Below are 17939 nucleotides of genomic sequence, written 5' to 3'. Positions count from 1 at the left end.
TGTTGACCGGAGATAGGACAATTTATTCGACCCTGCTTTATTTGGTCAATGTTTGCAACAGATGCAAGATAACTATTTATATTGGAGAAGTAAAACAGTAAATAAGTAAATATGAAAGAATCATCAATTATAATTTTTATTGATTAAAAAAGGCTGTGCTGGCACATTGTATGTGGTGTCCGTCTAGCTGTCAGAAGGTCCTGCTTTTATACCCAATCGCACTGAGAGTTCCCAAGATCTCGCCAAGATCTTGAAGATGCCCAGTATCGGTTCTACCCATGAAACGGACGCGAGATTACCTCGATAAGCCTCAGAATTTTGGTAAAATATAGCTTACATTAATAAGTTTAAATTAGTAATAAATATTGATAGGGGACAATCGTCATTAAAATAAATATTAATCTTAATTGTTTCATTTACGTGTAAACAAGTTCCATTTTAATATTGGTGATAATCGAACTATTGTAAAAGAACCATAACTAAGAAACGCTTGTACGATGCATCTTGCAGTGTTCTGCTTATCGAATACCACATACTATTTAAAGCTCTCTTTTCTTTATAAAAACATCTGATTCCAATGTATATTATTGAGCTTCCTCATAACTTGAACAGTTTCGCTTGCATTTTTACATTTGAATGTGATTAACCAGTGGCGCGGTCATATTTGAAGTCTAAAATGTCGCTTAATACACCAGAGACTGATTTAAACAATACGTCGTCTGCTAGTCCAGAGGGGAAAACTTGGGTGTTAAAAAGATGATCAAGCGGCTATTTATGGCGTGCCAAACGTTGCATTGTTCCAGTCCAAATACATGCATTCATCCGTAAAAAAAACGGTTAATTTTAACACATAATTTTGGTTCTTACAATATAAAATTTATCTAAAACTACATGTATAAGTTAAACATTGTTATAGATTATATCATGTAACACATGTGGATAACTCTACCTTGTCGGAATTGTATTCTTCTGATTGTCATTTAATTTTTGACCGACACCAAGAGCGATTTTAATGGACTCAGAAGGCCTTCTAAGATTCCAGAAAGCCAATGATTAAATAACAATAACATATAATTCATGCCCCTTTTGACAATTCAACTAAAACTTATCAAGTCACCTTTAATATGTACACTGAACGTGTGCATCAGGGATGGTAATGGCTCGACTGATACCGCCCTGTACCCCAATTGACCTGACGGCTTTGACGCGGACATGTGACTTTATGAATCTCCTGGTTTTAATTGAGCAGACGGGGACGCTCATGGCTTTACCAATGCCGACTTATTGCCTCAACAATGCCTTTTGTCTCACATATGCTCCCAGGATCTTACCAGTTGTGACGGCCGATGTACATATTTGACCAATGTGTAAGCCAAATGTAAAGTCACTGGACAATCCTGTTCCAGTAAATATGTTAAAGGAACTTTAATAGTTAAGAATTATATAAACCACTCAGCCATCTTTAATCCAAAGAAAGAAAGATACAAGATCATGCCACACAACAAATCTTGCTATTTCAGTGCAGGATAATGTAGAATTAGTTACTTTTTTATGTCCCCAATTTCATGGGGACATGGTGATATTCTCCTCCCGTTGGGTTCTTTGTCCAACCGTCGGATTTGTGTGTCCTGTGTAACGTAACTGAAAATGTATAATTGATTGAGTTATGCAATGGTAAAACATATTTAATAGCATTTAAACACCCTTCCGTTAGTCCGATGATTGAGACATGGACTTGTGTACATGTTACAAGAAAAGTAAAACTGCCAGAATGATATAACATAATAGCATATTTCTTACCTGGCATGTTTTATGTAATTCATAAATCACAGGGGCTAGAGTGATATAAACTTGAGAAAAATAGTTATCAAAATGTGCGCCTTCATATTTTGGGCAGCTTATTCTGGCGTAATGGCGAATTGTTTCTCTTTTGAGAAAACCTGTTTCGTGTAGCCCCTATTCTAGTTGAAACATGCTAATTTGGTGACTGATATATGCTGCCAAATATGACTGAAATAGTTGATAACACAAGCTCAAATGTTTAAGTGTAAGGAAATACATTTGTGAATAAAATAAATATAATTCATGTGTCAACCGTTCGATATTATGTTAAGGAGCGGCGTCCCATGTGCACATTTGGGAGCAGTTCGTGTTTTATATACGTACAATCGGATTGATATCATTTCCGGTTTGAGGATATCATAACATTTTCCGCAAAGCAGCAACTAAAAGGGGCAAACGGCTGTTAATTTCAGCGTAAAAAACAATCTAAGCGCATAATATTATCGGGCATTCAATATCTAGTAAGTCAAGTTGCAGTATTACTCCTTCAGATTATGTCATTTTATTCAAACTTAGAGACTCAAGCTTAAGTAAGTTAATGTTCGGTAGGCTTTGTTAATCGGTTCTTTAAACCTGCTGTCCACCAAGCCCAATCTTGAGCTTTCGAAAGCTCTCCATTTGTTATCGTTACTTTTGATGCAACTTTCTGACATTGGGTATAATCGAAATCAAACCAAAACATCGGAATCCATTTATCCAACCCCGGTGGAATAAAAAGCAGTAAGCTCCTCGCATATTACAATAGGTACAGTTATAGCTCGACTAGTAAGTTAAACTGGTCTTGTAATAAAAGAAGTCGAATTATCCCTCAGGTGGAAAAGAATTCTTCGTGCTCAATGTATCGGGTGGGTTGAACGGCTGATTCTATTAAACGATGCATATCAATTAAATTTAAACCTCTCTTTATTTGATCATGCTCACAAAATTGTGAACAGAACCTTGTTGGTTTAAGCAAAACCTTCTTAACAATATATTGATACAGATACTGACCGTACAAGGATTCGCTTACTTGTTGCACAAATTTTCGTTCTCCTCTTCAATGTCATCGCTTTTCATTCTTAAGTTGTCGGCCTCTTTCGTTGAATCGTCTGCCCGCATCTGCCTTACAACACGTCGGATATTACATATAAATTATAGCGATTATCACGACGCAATATTTTATCGACTAATCAATTATTCGTTACTACTGTCTGCATGAATATACAAATCCGCCATTTTACGTTTATTATCTAAAAATAAAATCACTTCATTTTTATCTCGATAAACACAATTAATTTATACATTAAACATTTCAATACGAATGTCGCTTAAGAGATAAAATGCTACATTTTTTTCTTTCAGTGAGACTGGCGGTCGATGTATTGCTAAAAACATGATTACATAATAATACAGTTTTACCACACGACAACTTTTTGACCAGATTTTTTAAAGTTTGGTTCTAAATAAACGGTGATAAGTGGCTAAACGTAATAAATATCATATCAATATGTGCAATAATCTAGAGGTCTTTGTCTCGACAAATTTGACACTTGACATCATGAGATTTGGAAAGCATTAGTTATGAATATTTTGAATTAAATAAAACTGAATATAAGACAGCTTTTTCTAAATATTGCTATTGATGACAAAATATGTGTATGTGCGTGTGTTCCAGGATCTATTAATGTGTTAGATAGATATCCTGTGGGTACACACTGACGCTTCATAAATGAGAATGCTAATCATGGCTTTTCAAGGAGACGGGGAGGGGCTTTTACGCGGTATAGTTATTATTTTTCGAATCAATAAATTAACACATCATTAAAAAATGTTGCAGCGCTGTTCAACCCTAATTTCTTTTTGAAAACCCTTTTTCGTCGTAAACTTTAACCTACGATAAATTTGATTTTGCCAATAATAAAAATATGATCTTAAGAGATTTACAATTGCAATTAACACAATACTGGAGTCCATCACCATTGCTTTATTACGAATTGTTATGTTGCGATCAATAAATATATTTTTATTATAAAACAAGGGATGTTTTATCGTTAGAGGTAACCACTACGGGACGCGACATGTAAAAAAAGACTATTTGGTGTACGTAGCGTTCTTTTTTATAATTGTATTACTGTCACTATTACTGTTGCTACACACCTAATTTGCACGAACAACATAACATAAGTGAACTTATAATTACTATTAAATGACAACGTTCTATTCATTCAAGTCTCTAATGCGATACAGATCATGCAGCTTAAGAAGTCTTGTCACAAAGAATTATATCCTTATATTTAATCAATATATGTCACCTATTTATGTCAATTAATATACATGTTTCTTAACTTCCTTCATGTCGGTTCATATCGTAAAAACAACTTGAAAGCAAATACTCTGACTTTTTAGATGAAAATGTGAATATTTCCTCCGACATAATACCGTTATCGCTTAAGACATTATAACTACTGTTTTGCGAACAATTGTTGTGTTGACAAGTGTTCAGCAGGATGGATATGTATTATAATATGTAATTGAGCGTACTGGATAACATCGAATTAAAATTCAAATATAAACATAGTCAGTCATGAAATTCGTACACAAAAACGACAAGATAAATTACCTGTAATTCTTTATATTGTGTATACGGATCTCTTCCGAATAACCGCCCGAATACATCCCTAATTAAAAAAAAGAAGACATGTTGTATTAAAAAAACTTAACAAATAAATTAAAAATACTACATAACACATAGGAATACATTTGACCGGAATTCAAAATGGACTTTATTACCTTATAATGAGAAATGCCCAACTGCCAACATACCATGTTCCTCTAAAACAAACCATAGTTTATTTACACATATGTTTTATACACAAATACTAAACTAGCCTATTGCATACTTTAAAGAGATTACCGTAACAGACTATGTTGTACAGACAAAAAATAATGACATCAAGCATCAAATAATTGAACATAAAAATGCTATTCTTACCGCCAAACGAACGATATAAAGCGCGTTACGGCCATTGATCTCCAACTGATAAAAGAAAAAAAGAATCATTATAGCCGAATGAATATGATGAAAATACTATCGTATGGGATGTTCAAGATCCACTTAAAGAAATCACAAATTAATACAATTGCTATTTGAATTAATTCTAACAAATTTGAATAAATTCTAACAAACAACCTTACGTATTTAACAATAAATTGGTTTTGCCGGGTATGCATCCAATGTACATGTGTATGCACTTCTGTGCTCATGTTTTTTGAGGTCTAATCGTTATGTCAGTTACAAACTAACCACAAATTCATGCCATATTCATTTGCTAATAACTCAAAACCGTACTGAGTTTGGGCTATCAATGATCTACCAACGTTTATATCGCAATTTGTATCCGCTATCAATATCAATAAAGATAACACCGATCTTGCTTTCTCCAATTCAAGCACTGGTGATATTTTATTTGCACAATCTATAACTATAACTAATTAACTTCGAAAAAGAGTACAACACACTCTACTTTAGACTAAGTTGAACCCTTTTCCTTGACCGGTAACAATAAATAATTAATATATAAAATGTTACCGTTACGAACTTAGTATGTTTGTATTGGTCCCTAGAATAATTTCTTTTAAAGAAACGTAAAAGCTGATAATAAGAAATATTTACTAAAGCATTTAAGTAGCATACACTATACTCATAATGTGTTCCAGAAATTTATGTTTCGACACGTTTACTTAACTTATTAATTTTGCCTTTCTGTCTAGTATAGAAAACAAATGTTTAAATTGATATGTATGAACATTTGAAACGTTAATAAAATTAGTTAGTTCTTACCTGCTCTTCAGCAAATGTGTCAACTTTCGATTTCCAAAAATAGAACTAGTGAAGTATTAGGCCGAGTTGTCTAAATATATATGACACAATACTGAATACAAAACGTTTACTGCAAATTTTAACATTAAATTATTACATCGATATAATGAACATCAAGGGAGTTAGTCTATTACACAAATTTAAAATGCGTAAATAAATAAATTCACAAAAAACGAAACATAGCTATAAAAACAATTCTGAATGCCAAAACGTTAACTTCAATTTTGACAATTTCATTGATATCATAAAAATCGCTGGCGCCAGTCTAAAGCACACGGTTTAAATCAGCGGAACGATGTTTCCTGTGGCTGCGGGTTTTACAAGACAATGGGTACAAGTGTGCACTGATGAATCTTAAACTCATATCTCTATACTTCGATGTTGTAAGGGTATTAAGTGGTTATGAAATAAAGTACAGTTCAGAACAAAAACACGTGTTATTTATATATGGAAATTGAAATAGTAAGTTATCTAAAAGAAACATACGAACATGAAATATTGCGCCGATAATTTTTTTGTTCTGTTGACTTTCATTCTGACCGATATGCTGCCGTCTAATTCTTACTGCGATCTGCAGAACCTCACATATTACATAATATACAGAATATCTTATAACTGTGAACAAAATAATTAGTGTTTTAGTCTTCAAAGAAATAAATAGCCGGAAGGCTTTCGCGTTTGGTATGGGAAATTGTTGTGACGTCAAATAAAATTTGTTCGCATTCTTCCATTGTTATTAAAATTAATCCAACAAAGCTAAATGGTTTTATCTTTGACATAAACAGTTGTACAATTATGCAGAGTTAAGACGAGTTTTATATAGAGCTTAAGAAAAATGACGCGGAACGCATGGTATCAAACACAATAATATTAAATATTAATCACGATTTGCAGAGCAAAAATCCATTCAAGCCGAAGCAAAGTGTATAAAAAAATTTACATCTATAACGACAAGTATATTAAAGATAGTTTATAAAATAACTAACCAATAACTGTGTCTTACAGTCTTATTTTGTTCTTCACCTAGAAAATTCGGCGCTTTCCGAAAACCTTACCAGTTAATATGAGGATGGAGTCAAACGTGTAGTACACTCGCCCATTTCTATTGCTCTGTGGTGTTCATAAAAATTCAATTTGGATCCGTTTTTAAAGACTGTTTTCATTAAATACATTACAGGAAAACCTCCGCTCTAAGATGTGAATGGTTCTGAGCAAAGCTCGTATGAACTCCTTGCCTTCTTGGTCCACAACCGAAAGATGTCGTATTCAAATACAAGCTAATTATATATGATTTACCATCTTAAATTTTCATATTCCTTTACATTACTGAATGTCAACCATACATCTATAAAGCTCAATTATATATAACATACCAATAAATAACAGTTATAAAGTTGACATCATTGCAGGGTAGACATGATTTCACTGCGGCAATTAATCATTTACTAGACTTTCGCCAGTATATTACATATATCACTTTATGTGCTGTGGTGTTTATGTTAAACAACTACACAATTCAACTTTATTTATCATCAGCTTTCAAAAAATGCCTAGTCGTGTTCTTTCCGTGAGGGCTGAGTTTTTTCCCATATTGACCGAAGTTTAAATGTTATAGCCGAGATCCACGCTGCACCGGGCTAGTGAATTAAGCATATTCCCCTACATCATGTATATTTTTGTTCTTTATTTTGTAGGCAGTTGGATACGCAAATCCAAAGCGACTTCATCGATAACATCATATCGAATGAGCGAACAATAAAAATGGTTCTACAAGGTATTATTATAAATATTTGTCTTTATTTTATGCTTTCCGGTGGTTTATAGAGAAATATCAGTGAAATAAAACTGGTATTCCACTGTTTTAAACAGTGAAAAATAACAGTGAAAAATATCGATATTTGTCACTGTTTTACTGTGAAATGACGTCATTTGTTCAACGAAATGACGTCATAAATCCAGCGAAAGTATCCAGTTTAACTCATTAACAATGTAAATAAATGGTGAAAAAAGCATAAAATAAAAAGACAATTTGTTGGATTCGATGGAATATCGATTTTATTTCACTCGAGATCATAGAAAATATATATTTTCACTCGTTGCTGCGCCAATCGTGAAAATATTGTTTTCTATGATCACTCGTGAAATAAAATCGATATTCCACCGAATCCAACAAATATCCTCTATTTGTCATGCCAGAATAACGAAAAATTATGAAACTTAAAGTATATTTAATAAACATGTATTTTTTCGATAAAGCTCCATTTGTTCAAAGTGTGATGTTAATTGAACAGATGATAATCAAAATGTGATAACTCGAGACTAGTAAAAAGCAAACTAAAGTGTTGCATTAAATATATATTCATTCAAATAACAAAAGAGATGTACAACCAATACGTTTGTTACGATACAAATATAACCAGCCACCATTAAATTACAGTTTATAATAGTTTAGGGAAAGTTATAACATAATTACATAACAGGAACACAACCCGAATTCATGGCATGCCTTAGCACATGCTGAACAAAATATCCGCATGAGCAAATATTGCAATATTCTTATGGTCATTAAGGAACTTAAAAATTTGTTTTCAGTTTGTAACGTCCACATCACATCTCGGAACTACTATAACCTCTCCTTTTTTCAAGAATCCACTTTTGTCTCGATGTTCTACCGACGGCCAGACGACCAGAATAATGGTACCTGGCTCACAATCCGAATCTATCACATCCTCGGTCGAATATTCGGTAAACTTTTGTTTGACATCGGGGGTATACACGATGCCTTCAACATCAAAGTTGAGCACCAACGGAGGCTGAGAGATGGACATCAACCAACAAACCTCGATCATATCCTTAATAAATCTACGAACGAGAACTATTGTTTGATTTGCACTATTCGTTTTTACTATTGTTTCCACATTTTCATATTTCCATACCAGATCAGCAATTTCCTGCAAACATTTAATCAAGTGTACATTTAAAGGTATTTTACGACACTCATTTAGGTGTTATTCCGTGCACTAGTTTACCTTGTTGTATAATTATATTTATGCTAAACATTATCCGGTCAGATATAGAAAATAAATATACAAATAACAAATCTGATAACAATATGCATTATTGAAACTACGCTGTCGTTACCTCAACAACATCCTTTATTTTACTTTCGGTTTGACCACATCGTCTCCGGAGGTCCAAGAAATTGTTCATTTCCTGAAAGCGAAGTTTTGAAAGGCTCAATACAAGCTGAATTAGTGTGCATTACTTACCTCTGTATATATATATATATATATATATATATATATATATATATATATATATATATATATATATATATATATATATATATATATATATATATATATATATATATATATATATATATATATGTTTCTCAATGTATTTATAACAAGCGATTACAAGGAAGTGACTATATATCAAACCTTCTTATCCACAGTGTAGCTTGAAGTGATAATTTGAATATCTGCATCAGCCTTCTCCATACATTTGGTCGATACAGTCTGTAACATTCAGATGAAAATATCATTATTGTGTTACACACAATCAATAATCCATAGATAGTTTATGGTATTGTTATAACTGAGTTATTGTCGTTGAGTCTCAGAGTCCAGGTCGTTCGTGACATTTTGATGGTGAATCGGATTAACATTACTAGTAATTAATATCGCAATTTGTATTCTTAAAATGAAAGTTTAGTTTGTTAAGGTACTTTTTAAGTTATATTTTTTATAAAGTAGTGTTTCTAATAACCTTATAAAGTAGTGTATCTAATAACCATTGCCATTTTTGTCGAGTGACCAAAAGGTCATTATTGTAATTAAAATTGACACTCGTTAAATGTGTATAATTTTTATTTATTTATTTATAAATGCTGATCAAAACATTCGAAAATACATTAAATACTTGACACACATCTTAAATCTATATCAGATCCGTTGATTTCGTTGCTTTGAGAATACCACGATGCACATTGTTACCTTAATGATATTGGACAATGCTTTGAGACGGTCCAACTCAGGAAAGGTGTCGTGAAGACGGTCACAAAGATCCAACCATACATTTTTGACATTCCCTTCAAATCGATCAGCAAGTCGTGTGTTTGAATACTTGTCGTTGGTGTTTTCTGATGTTCCACTTTTTGCCATAGATTGCGAGCCAGTTACATAGAATGCATTGAGTCTTCGGAATACAAAAAGCCGGAAGTTGAATATCGATAAAAAGAAATGAACATTTATCACCTAAGTACATATACAAGTTATGTAATTAAAATAAGTCATAAAAATACATAGTCTAGAGTAAATTGGTGAACATTTTATGCAATGAATAATCAGTGTCAATATAAAGTATAATTACATATTGCCACTTACTTGCTCTGTAGCTCATTATTTTCGTATTGAAGTTGAGCATTTACCGACAAAGCATTCTGAAAGCAATTAAAAATACACGATATCGTCTTTATGTGGTGCACAGACTTTGATTTGGACTAAGCAGCAGTTATCCAAAAAAAAACTATTGAGTATGACATATTGATATGAATGCAATAACGCTCCTTGAAATTGGGAATGGTTCAACAGCTTATTGTAATATGTTACCAACCAACTTGAAGATTCAACATTGTTAATAACTAAATCTAAAAAGCTTAATCTAAATTCATTTTTAGCGAAATTATATTAATGGTACTCTACGTTCAAATAGAAACGTATTTAGATGCCACCTCATAGCTGCTACGATGTGTTCTGATGTTTTCCTCCAGGGAGTTACATCTGTAATAAGTAATTTATTTCGTAAAAGCAACGTCGTTACTTTACAAAAAAATCAATTTCACAGTGAACATATATTGTTTTTGTCTAGAATAAACATAGCCAGTGCGTTATTACGCATTTGTATAGCTTGAATCAATAAAAACAAACACACATACAAATAATGTTGACGCTAGCTCAACGTTGTACTGCCCTTAGTCGTTTAAGTTCTTCAAAAGATTTAAGTTTAAAACGACATATATATAGCTACACGTTATAAAGTGCATGCATAAATTTTTTTCACCCTAAGTTTTACCTTTCGTCCAGCTCTTAAATTTTGAAGATATTTTCAACGAGGTCTCATTATATGTTACAAAAGCTCTAATTATGTTTCGTTCAACATGTACACACTCATACCTATGTATATGTTTGATTCACCAGCTTACTGACTGAAATGGGGAAAACCCATTTCTTGATTATATTTTTAATGAAAAGACAAATCATCAATTAGTTTGTCTAAATGTCCAACTAAACATATTCCAAAAATGAACTTTTCAAACGTCACAGCTTGTAGTTCATTATTACGTGTTATCCTAAAATATCCATTTGACATTATTTACTGTATTCACAAAAGGCGTCTATTGGGCACGCCTTACCTGCTTTTGTTAGTGTGCTTTTTGGGCGCAACTGTTTTAAGAAGGTTTAAAAAAAAATCAATAAACAATGAAATATACGAGAATATTCAAACCAGTAGACTGGAAATAGTAATAATGGTTATATTGTATTGAGCGTTTTGAAAGAAATACCCAGAACATTACTGAGTAAAGCGTATAGGAAGTATATTGTACATTTTGGTAAAAATCTGTCTGTGCAAGTATTCAATCGACAACATGTAAAATTCCAGTATAAAATACACGAGTATAGGTATCGGTACCGTCGGTTTGCATATAATTCGTGTGTCCTCATTATCACATATCTTTTTTTTTCTCTGTTTTACCGTATTTTGATGCAAACAGAAAATACCTTTTTAAGTATTAAATTTAATCATGCACACATTTTAAGTAATATTACGCCATCGTTAATTGTACTGCAATGATGAGTGAACTGTCTGTAAACGCAGTTAATTCCATAATGCATTTATTTATGGTTTAATTTAAATAGTCAGTTTTTCTCGTGCAACTTCTATCAGAAGGCAGAATGGTCATTGTATGCTGATAACACAGTTTATAATAACCCGAAACAACAATACTTTCTGAAATACTGTTCGCAACGTTTTGTGATTGAGTAAAATCTGTTGAAAGATATTATAGAAGATATACTTGAGGTATAAATGCATAAGAACAAAACAATGCCGGATAAATTTAGTATGTGAAAAGAAGAATATTTTAATTAACAATGCATATGTGTGTACAATTCAATAAGACATGAATGTGAATACTTTCTATCATTAGTCCCCTACCGATATTACCGGATGGGACTATCGGTTAACACCCAGCCCGTCCGTGTGCCCATTCGAATCTAGATCCTGCGATAACTAAGAAAACCTTCAGCTAGGTTGATGAAACTTGGTATGTTAATAGAGGGAAAAATAGGGAACTTATTTCAGTGTTAAGTCAGACAAAATATGCATTTGCTATCTATGTTTACGGAAATATTTGTTAACAATAATCAGGATAGTGCGATACCTTAAAAGGTTCTTAAGCTATGTTGATTAAATGTGGAATGCGAATAGAGAGCAATACTAAGTTGAAGTAAGGCATATCTTCACAAGGAGGATGTTACCTTATGGCTTTATCGTAGTTACAAAATTGCATGTCGTAGATTTTATTAAAACTTAAATATGTAACCGCTATAACAATACATTTTTTAAAAGGGTTGTTCGTCTATCGTACTACTGATAACGTGTCTTGTATTTGACTTATGATAGTATTTATCTTTGCGCTACTTATTGCGCTAAAAGGCATCTGGTGGAAGTTCTAATTGGAAACTTCTCTCACGAACAGAAAATATATTGCGTACAAGTATGGTTCCCTATACTTAAAATAATCGTTTATATTTGCATTTTAATGGAAAAGTTTGCAAAATAGTGAACTCAAACACATTCGGACAAATACAATCAATGTATTGCAATCAACCACAATTGGTGAACGTTTACAATTTTTCAATCACGTCACTTACCTGTCCTGTAATATCTTATTTTCGTGTTCGAGTTGAATATTCACCGACATATCATTCTGAAAGCAATGTTTGGGAACATGACAAGATTGGCTGAGTTTTTGACGAAGACTCGTCGGCGGCAATTCATTTTATACACTAACGTCACCATAATGAACGTATACATAATATATATTTTAAAATGAAAGTTACATAGTGTACTGGTGAACAGTTATATATGTATATATATATATACTACGCTTTTTGAAATTAACAATCTAAATAATGTTGTCATAGCTAAATAAAACGCATTTATACACCACCTCAAAGTTGCTGCGAAATGTGCTGATTTGTTCCTCATGGGTTGACAATCTGTAATAAGAGTATTTGGTAATATTTAACGTTCTGTTCATGTATAAGCACTGTCATAATGGATATGCTTATTATCTTTAATGTTATTTAATTAAAAAAATTGTTTTTATTTATTATCTATTTACTTTTTAGATTTATTAATACGTAAATATTTTATAAATCCAGGTTTTATAAAGTTTTTATTGTTTTAAGGTATTCGCTTGCGGATTCAGAGAAACACGCTCATCGCGTAATGAGAGGCGCACGGTGTAATAATATAAACACAGTTTTATTGTTAAATGAAACTCCCATTTAAATTTGGTTTTTATGAAATAGCATGCTAATAAACGTCTTGCAATGAATACCGCTTTGCGACAATGTTAAATATGAAACTGGAATATTGTTATGAATGAAAGAGATCAAGAGGCGTCTAGTCAAATACCATTGGCATCGTAGAAAGTTGCGATTTGAGAATATTGCATACAATACTTGAAGTAACTTTTGTCCTTAATGTTTTCAGCATTTAAGCTCGTTAGTTTTCCTACTTAGAAATTGATTATTTGGCCGGTATTCATAAAGCACCTAAGGTGGAATTTTACCTTAGTTTTATAAAATAACCTAAGTTTTAAGTGGAATTTCCCTCAAAGTTAAGAAACAAAATAAGGTCTTATTCACAAAGAAATTAACCTTAGAAAAATCCTTAAGTCAAGCGTTTTTCCCTTAAAATGTAAGGCAGTTGCATACATACCTTAACTTTCACAGAAAATCATTAAAAATGCGGCCACGCTGACGACGTTTGGTATTTGAATCATTTACTCGTGTTTTCATCACTAAAAGGTACATATGTTACATTTTTACGAACTAACATTCGGTTTTAGATTTTGATGTTACCATGTATTGCAAAGGGAGATAATTTCATGACTTATAACCGGTATTTATGAACACCGGAAGCAAAATGGCGTAAACAAAGCGGATTGTGTTTTCATTTTGATATTGATTTTGTGATGTGGACTTGGCAAATAAATCTGAGTTTACGATAACACAAACCTTGTCGTTCGATTGTATTATCTATCAACGAAACAAACCGATATATATGTGTAGACACTTAAAGTAGTTTCAATACCAACCGTTGGTTTTTTATTATTTGTGAACTGGCATCTCGGATTTGGTTTTGGTTCTGTAAGTACATATAATAGAAATACGTATATTATTGAATGAGCAACAGAAAGATCATTAGGAAAGAAACCGCAAATATCTTCCGATAGCCCTTTCTTGTATTTTAATCATAAGAATATCGTCCAAGTGCCTATTTACTTGTGGCAAATCATACACTTATCAACAATAAACATAACGCATTGTTAAAACTGTGATCATCGCATTGGAACGATCAAAGAAAAGCGTATGGTGTATTAACCTCACACTATGTCTAGAATTAATAGCAAAAGATGCATATGCACAATAGTTTCCATCACATTGTTTTGGAATTCACATTGAATTCCATTGAAAAGGAAGATCAGTTAAAATAAATTGCAGTTAAACTATTAAGCTTTTTATGTTTACCTCCCAGAATATAATTGAAAATTTCTTTGGCACGATGACGGCCTTACTAGTACTTGAGGGGATACTTAATTGTTGATAAGTACATAACAGTCTTACCTGACGTACTGTGTTTGTAAGATCTTTTGTTGGTTGGCTTGTGATTGCCCGAGGATGCAATGACTTATAGTCGAGCCAATCATTTGGTAACTTTAATGGTTCACTGTAAAGATACACTTTAAGCGTCTTAACCACCTTTTTCGTAAAAAATATGTATATAATGAAAAAATAGCAGTACTTATATTATTAATTATAGTACTCTTAACGCTTATGTGCTTATTTACCGATATTTTGGTAAAATTGCATGTTTGCTTAAAATTTGTGAATGTTAGACGGAAACGCTTACCCTGCTTCAAATCCTAGCTTGCACAACCGCAAGCAATCTGTAAATAAGATATTAAAAATCAAGAAATATTATCAGGAGAACATTCGCGCTACCATCCGTTGGTCTTTTATCAAAGGCCCGTGACCAATTACCTTCAACGTGTATGACAATGAAAAGCTGGGGTCACCGCCTGAGCAAGGTCAACGCAAAGTTTTTGGGTTTAAGTTAGTCTAAAGACATGCCTAATCTCAGACTTAGCTTAGCAATAATGGGACTGGAGCGGTCTATGTATATACATGTACATACTGAGGGGGGGGGGGATTTTACCGGTTTAAATCGCGACCCTTACATAAAACTCATCGTTTATCATAAAACACGCAAAGGTAAATTTTACATTAACCGGATAAACCTGCACTTCAAATTAAATAGTAACACACGAAAATATCATATGAATTTAACAACAATTACTCAGTTGTGTTAAATCACTTGATCAAATTAATTAAAAAATGCTTAGGCATATTTAAATGAAGTAAATACACGTTTTCGAGAAATCCCTTCTTTCTGAAAAGATGCATAGCAGGACGAAGTCGTATTACATTTTGCAAAATGGCAGATTACAAAGTTTTATGAGCTTGGATCTAATTTTAATTGAAAAGAAGGCAAGTTTAGAAATCATGGTTGATATTTGTTATGGTAAATGAAAGCACATTGCAGTATAGTCAAATCGGTTAAATGTAAACCATTCAACAAACAACCTCTACGCAAGGATATGTATTTCTATGGTGTTGCAATCGTCTGTATAGCCTGTCTGTGTGATTTCTACACCGCAATAAAGCTTAAATGTTAATCAACTGAATCATATAATGCACCATCCGTGTCTGAGTGCTGTATCAATAATTCTGGTAAAACACATATTACGCGTTTGGGGATGGGGTTTTAAGAAATAAATACAAACTGTAACCAAACATTTGCTTACTTAAAATGTAAACGGACACTTGAGCCCAACTATTCCATTAAACGAATAAAGCTTGACTATTTAAAGGGGGTTAAAATTTTCATGTGTATGAATCAAAAAGTTGTTCGATATATATTGAGTAATGCATTTCATAAATAATTAATTAAAACAGTATATATGAAATCTCAATTTAAAATATTCACAAATACATTACGAACCTCCGATGCTAAACATAGTTTCCTTCACTAAATGTTATCGTCAACAACCTTAAGAACAGTACTTTCGATTTCCATATAATGTCCTACATTTAGACAAGGGAACTAATCTGTTATTGCAGTGTTCGCACTATACGCATTTTCGAACATGAACACGTGTCGTTTCAAACAAAAGGTGATTGTGCTTTAAATAATAATGCATTATACTTTTCAATAACACAACCAGTTATTAAATTTATATACTGGGATCCGTTCAATGATTTTTTAGTTTATTTAACTAACACGATGCACATAAGGTTAATGACCTCCATGATTGGGAACTAGTAACGCACTATAACTCAAATAACGTATCGCTATCACACGTTATAACTGTAACACAATACGAGTATCTGGATAGTATTGTTGTAAACATACGATCTCATTTTATTATCAATACTGTATTCAAAATGATTGTTATCATTTAGCTCGTATTTATTAGCTACTGTATCGCCGCACAAATGTCGCTAAACTTAATTTGTTGATAAACCATCATACGAACGTCCCTGCTTAAACGTACAGCTACATTTGAAAAAAAACGCGCAACAATAAAACAATTCTACACAATACAACCACAGCGATTGATTTATGAAGTGACAGTCCAATATTAATGTTGTTCGTGTCATCCTTTTTTTCAAATATGAATGTGGTAGACATAAGGAGAATATAAAATCAAAGTACATTGCAATATTCAAGTATAATTTACAATCGTTTAAGTCCTTCACAGAAATGACTGGTAAAATATCAAAATGTACCTGAAAATATTAATAGTCATATAATGGCACCGTATTGTGTTCTAACAGTACTTTTCGTAAAAATAGTTAATTTAAGATTTTAATATACTAATCTAAAAAAATAACACTAGTGTAAAGTCGACAACATCAGCAAGAGGCAATTATAACAATATCAAAGAACTAGGTGCTTTATTTGTAACGATTGCAAGACAGTCTGACACAACACAAAAACACTTGACACAGTACATACACACACAAATAAACGATCCATTCAACAGCATTTGGGGTTTAACTGATTTTTGGAGTTACTCTAAGTCAATGACGTGATGCAAGTTAGAGCAAGAGAACTATAACCTTCATGACTCGATGACATAAAGCAACTACAAACGCTCCCCAAACATAGCTATATATGTAATAGTCCTCAACACGTCGCCAGTCAGTTTATGTTTGGGGAACAGCGGTAGGTTGCTGGTCTAGGAAAAGGGAAGTTCCAGATTGGAATCCCGTTCAGAGCATCAGATGCGTTCACTATCTGTCTTCATACGTACATTTAATTGAGATTGTTAAATTAATTATTTTTTCTTACATGCTTTCATGAAGCGATGTGTATCGTGTCTTTAAATGGGTATGATCACCTGCACTTATTCGATGAAAATAGATTACGAGTATCAGATTGTATGTGCTGAACTCTGAGCAGTTGTTTGTCACTTCATATTTGCTTAATCAAAATTTAGTGATAAATATATAAGTTTACACTATCAATGATAATAAGCAAGCAAACGTATTACGTGAAGAACCTGATAATGTACAAGGATATGACAGAAAACTGCACTATCGTATAAGTAATGCAACCGAATACATAAGAGTACAGTATATATAATTATAAAGCTTGGTCAATATAAGCTCATAACGAAACCATTAGTAAAAAAAAATAAGACACTCAGTATATTGTTTTATTTCTTTTAATTATCTCGTATTCTAAAGAACAGTCTTGTCGAATATGTCTTAATAATTGTATTGCTACAGCGCGACTATTAAACTGAACGGATTTATCAACCCATTGTATTGTAATGCTTCATTAGAAGAACGATTGTGACACGTTCTTTTTTTAT

The 17939-nt window shown here is 32.5% G+C and overlaps 2 protein-coding genes across 7 annotated transcripts; both read right to left on the bottom strand.

The window, feature by feature from the left end:
• Window positions 1–1445: 1445 nt before the first annotated feature.
• Window positions 1446–5729, bottom strand: LOC127867653 (uncharacterized). Of its 5 annotated transcripts, none has more exons than XM_052409006.1 (6): window positions 5663–5729; window positions 4814–4858; window positions 4612–4653; window positions 4442–4499; window positions 2852–2940; window positions 1446–1641 (listed from the first exon to the last, which is right to left on the bottom strand). In XM_052409006.1, the coding sequence occupies exons 2-6, from the start codon at window positions 4846–4848 to the stop codon at window positions 1542–1544; spliced, it is 324 nt and encodes a 107-aa protein (XP_052264966.1). In that variant the 5' UTR covers window positions 4849–4858; window positions 5663–5729; the 3' UTR covers window positions 1446–1541. The 5 variants fall into 5 exon arrangements, with proteins under 5 accessions (XP_052264966.1, XP_052264946.1, XP_052264963.1 ...); XM_052408986.1 differs by lacking the exon at window positions 5663–5729 and adding an exon at window positions 5516–5565; XM_052409003.1 differs by lacking the exon at window positions 5663–5729 and adding an exon at window positions 5495–5518.
• A 2314-nt stretch (window positions 5730–8043) lies between these two features.
• LOC127860423 (uncharacterized) lies at window positions 8044–16481 on the bottom strand. Of its 2 annotated transcripts, none has more exons than XM_052398509.1 (12): window positions 16061–16481; window positions 14909–14945; window positions 14632–14725; window positions 14094–14143; window positions 12939–12987; window positions 12640–12695; window positions 10437–10485; window positions 10090–10145; window positions 9700–9901; window positions 9145–9222; window positions 8843–8914; window positions 8044–8652 (listed from the first exon to the last, which is right to left on the bottom strand). In XM_052398509.1, the coding sequence occupies exons 1-12, from the start codon at window positions 16074–16076 to the stop codon at window positions 8290–8292; spliced, it is 1122 nt and encodes a 373-aa protein (XP_052254469.1). In that variant the 5' UTR covers window positions 16077–16481; the 3' UTR covers window positions 8044–8289. The 2 variants fall into 2 exon arrangements, with proteins under 2 accessions (XP_052254469.1, XP_052254462.1); XM_052398502.1 differs by having other exon boundaries at window positions 14623–14725; window positions 16061–16478.
• Between the last annotated feature and the right edge of the window lie 1458 nt (window positions 16482–17939).

Source organism: Dreissena polymorpha, chromosome 1 (genome assembly GCF_020536995.1).
Source record: "Dreissena polymorpha isolate Duluth1 chromosome 1, UMN_Dpol_1.0, whole genome shotgun sequence".
NCBI lineage: Eukaryota > Metazoa > Mollusca > Bivalvia > Myida > Dreissenidae > Dreissena > Dreissena polymorpha.
The sequence above is the reverse complement of the archived record's forward strand: the minus strand, read 5'-3'. Positions and strand labels throughout refer to the sequence as shown.

Excerpts from the sequence above, each read along its gene's own strand:
- LOC127867653 (XM_052408978.1), bottom strand. The coding sequence starts at position 5,063 with ATGTACATTGGATGCATACCCGGCAAAACCAATTTATTGTTAAATAC. Across the intron at positions 4,654-4,813 it reads TTTATATCGTTCGTTTGGCG|AGGAACATGGTATGTTGGCA; the intron begins GTAAGAATAGCA and ends GGTTTGTTTTAG. Across the intron at positions 1,642-2,851 it reads AACGAAAATTTGTGCAACAA|TTACGTTACACAGGACACAC; the intron begins GTAAGCGAATCC and ends ATACATTTTCAG.
- LOC127860423 (XM_052398502.1), bottom strand. Across the intron at positions 14,144-14,622 it reads TTACAAACACAGTACGTCAG|AACCAAAACCAAATCCGAGA; the intron begins GTAAGACTGTTA and ends ATGTACTTACAG. Across the intron at positions 10,146-10,436 it reads CACATCGTAGCAGCTATGAG|AATGCTTTGTCGGTAAATGC; the intron begins GTGGCATCTAAA and ends AATTGCTTTCAG.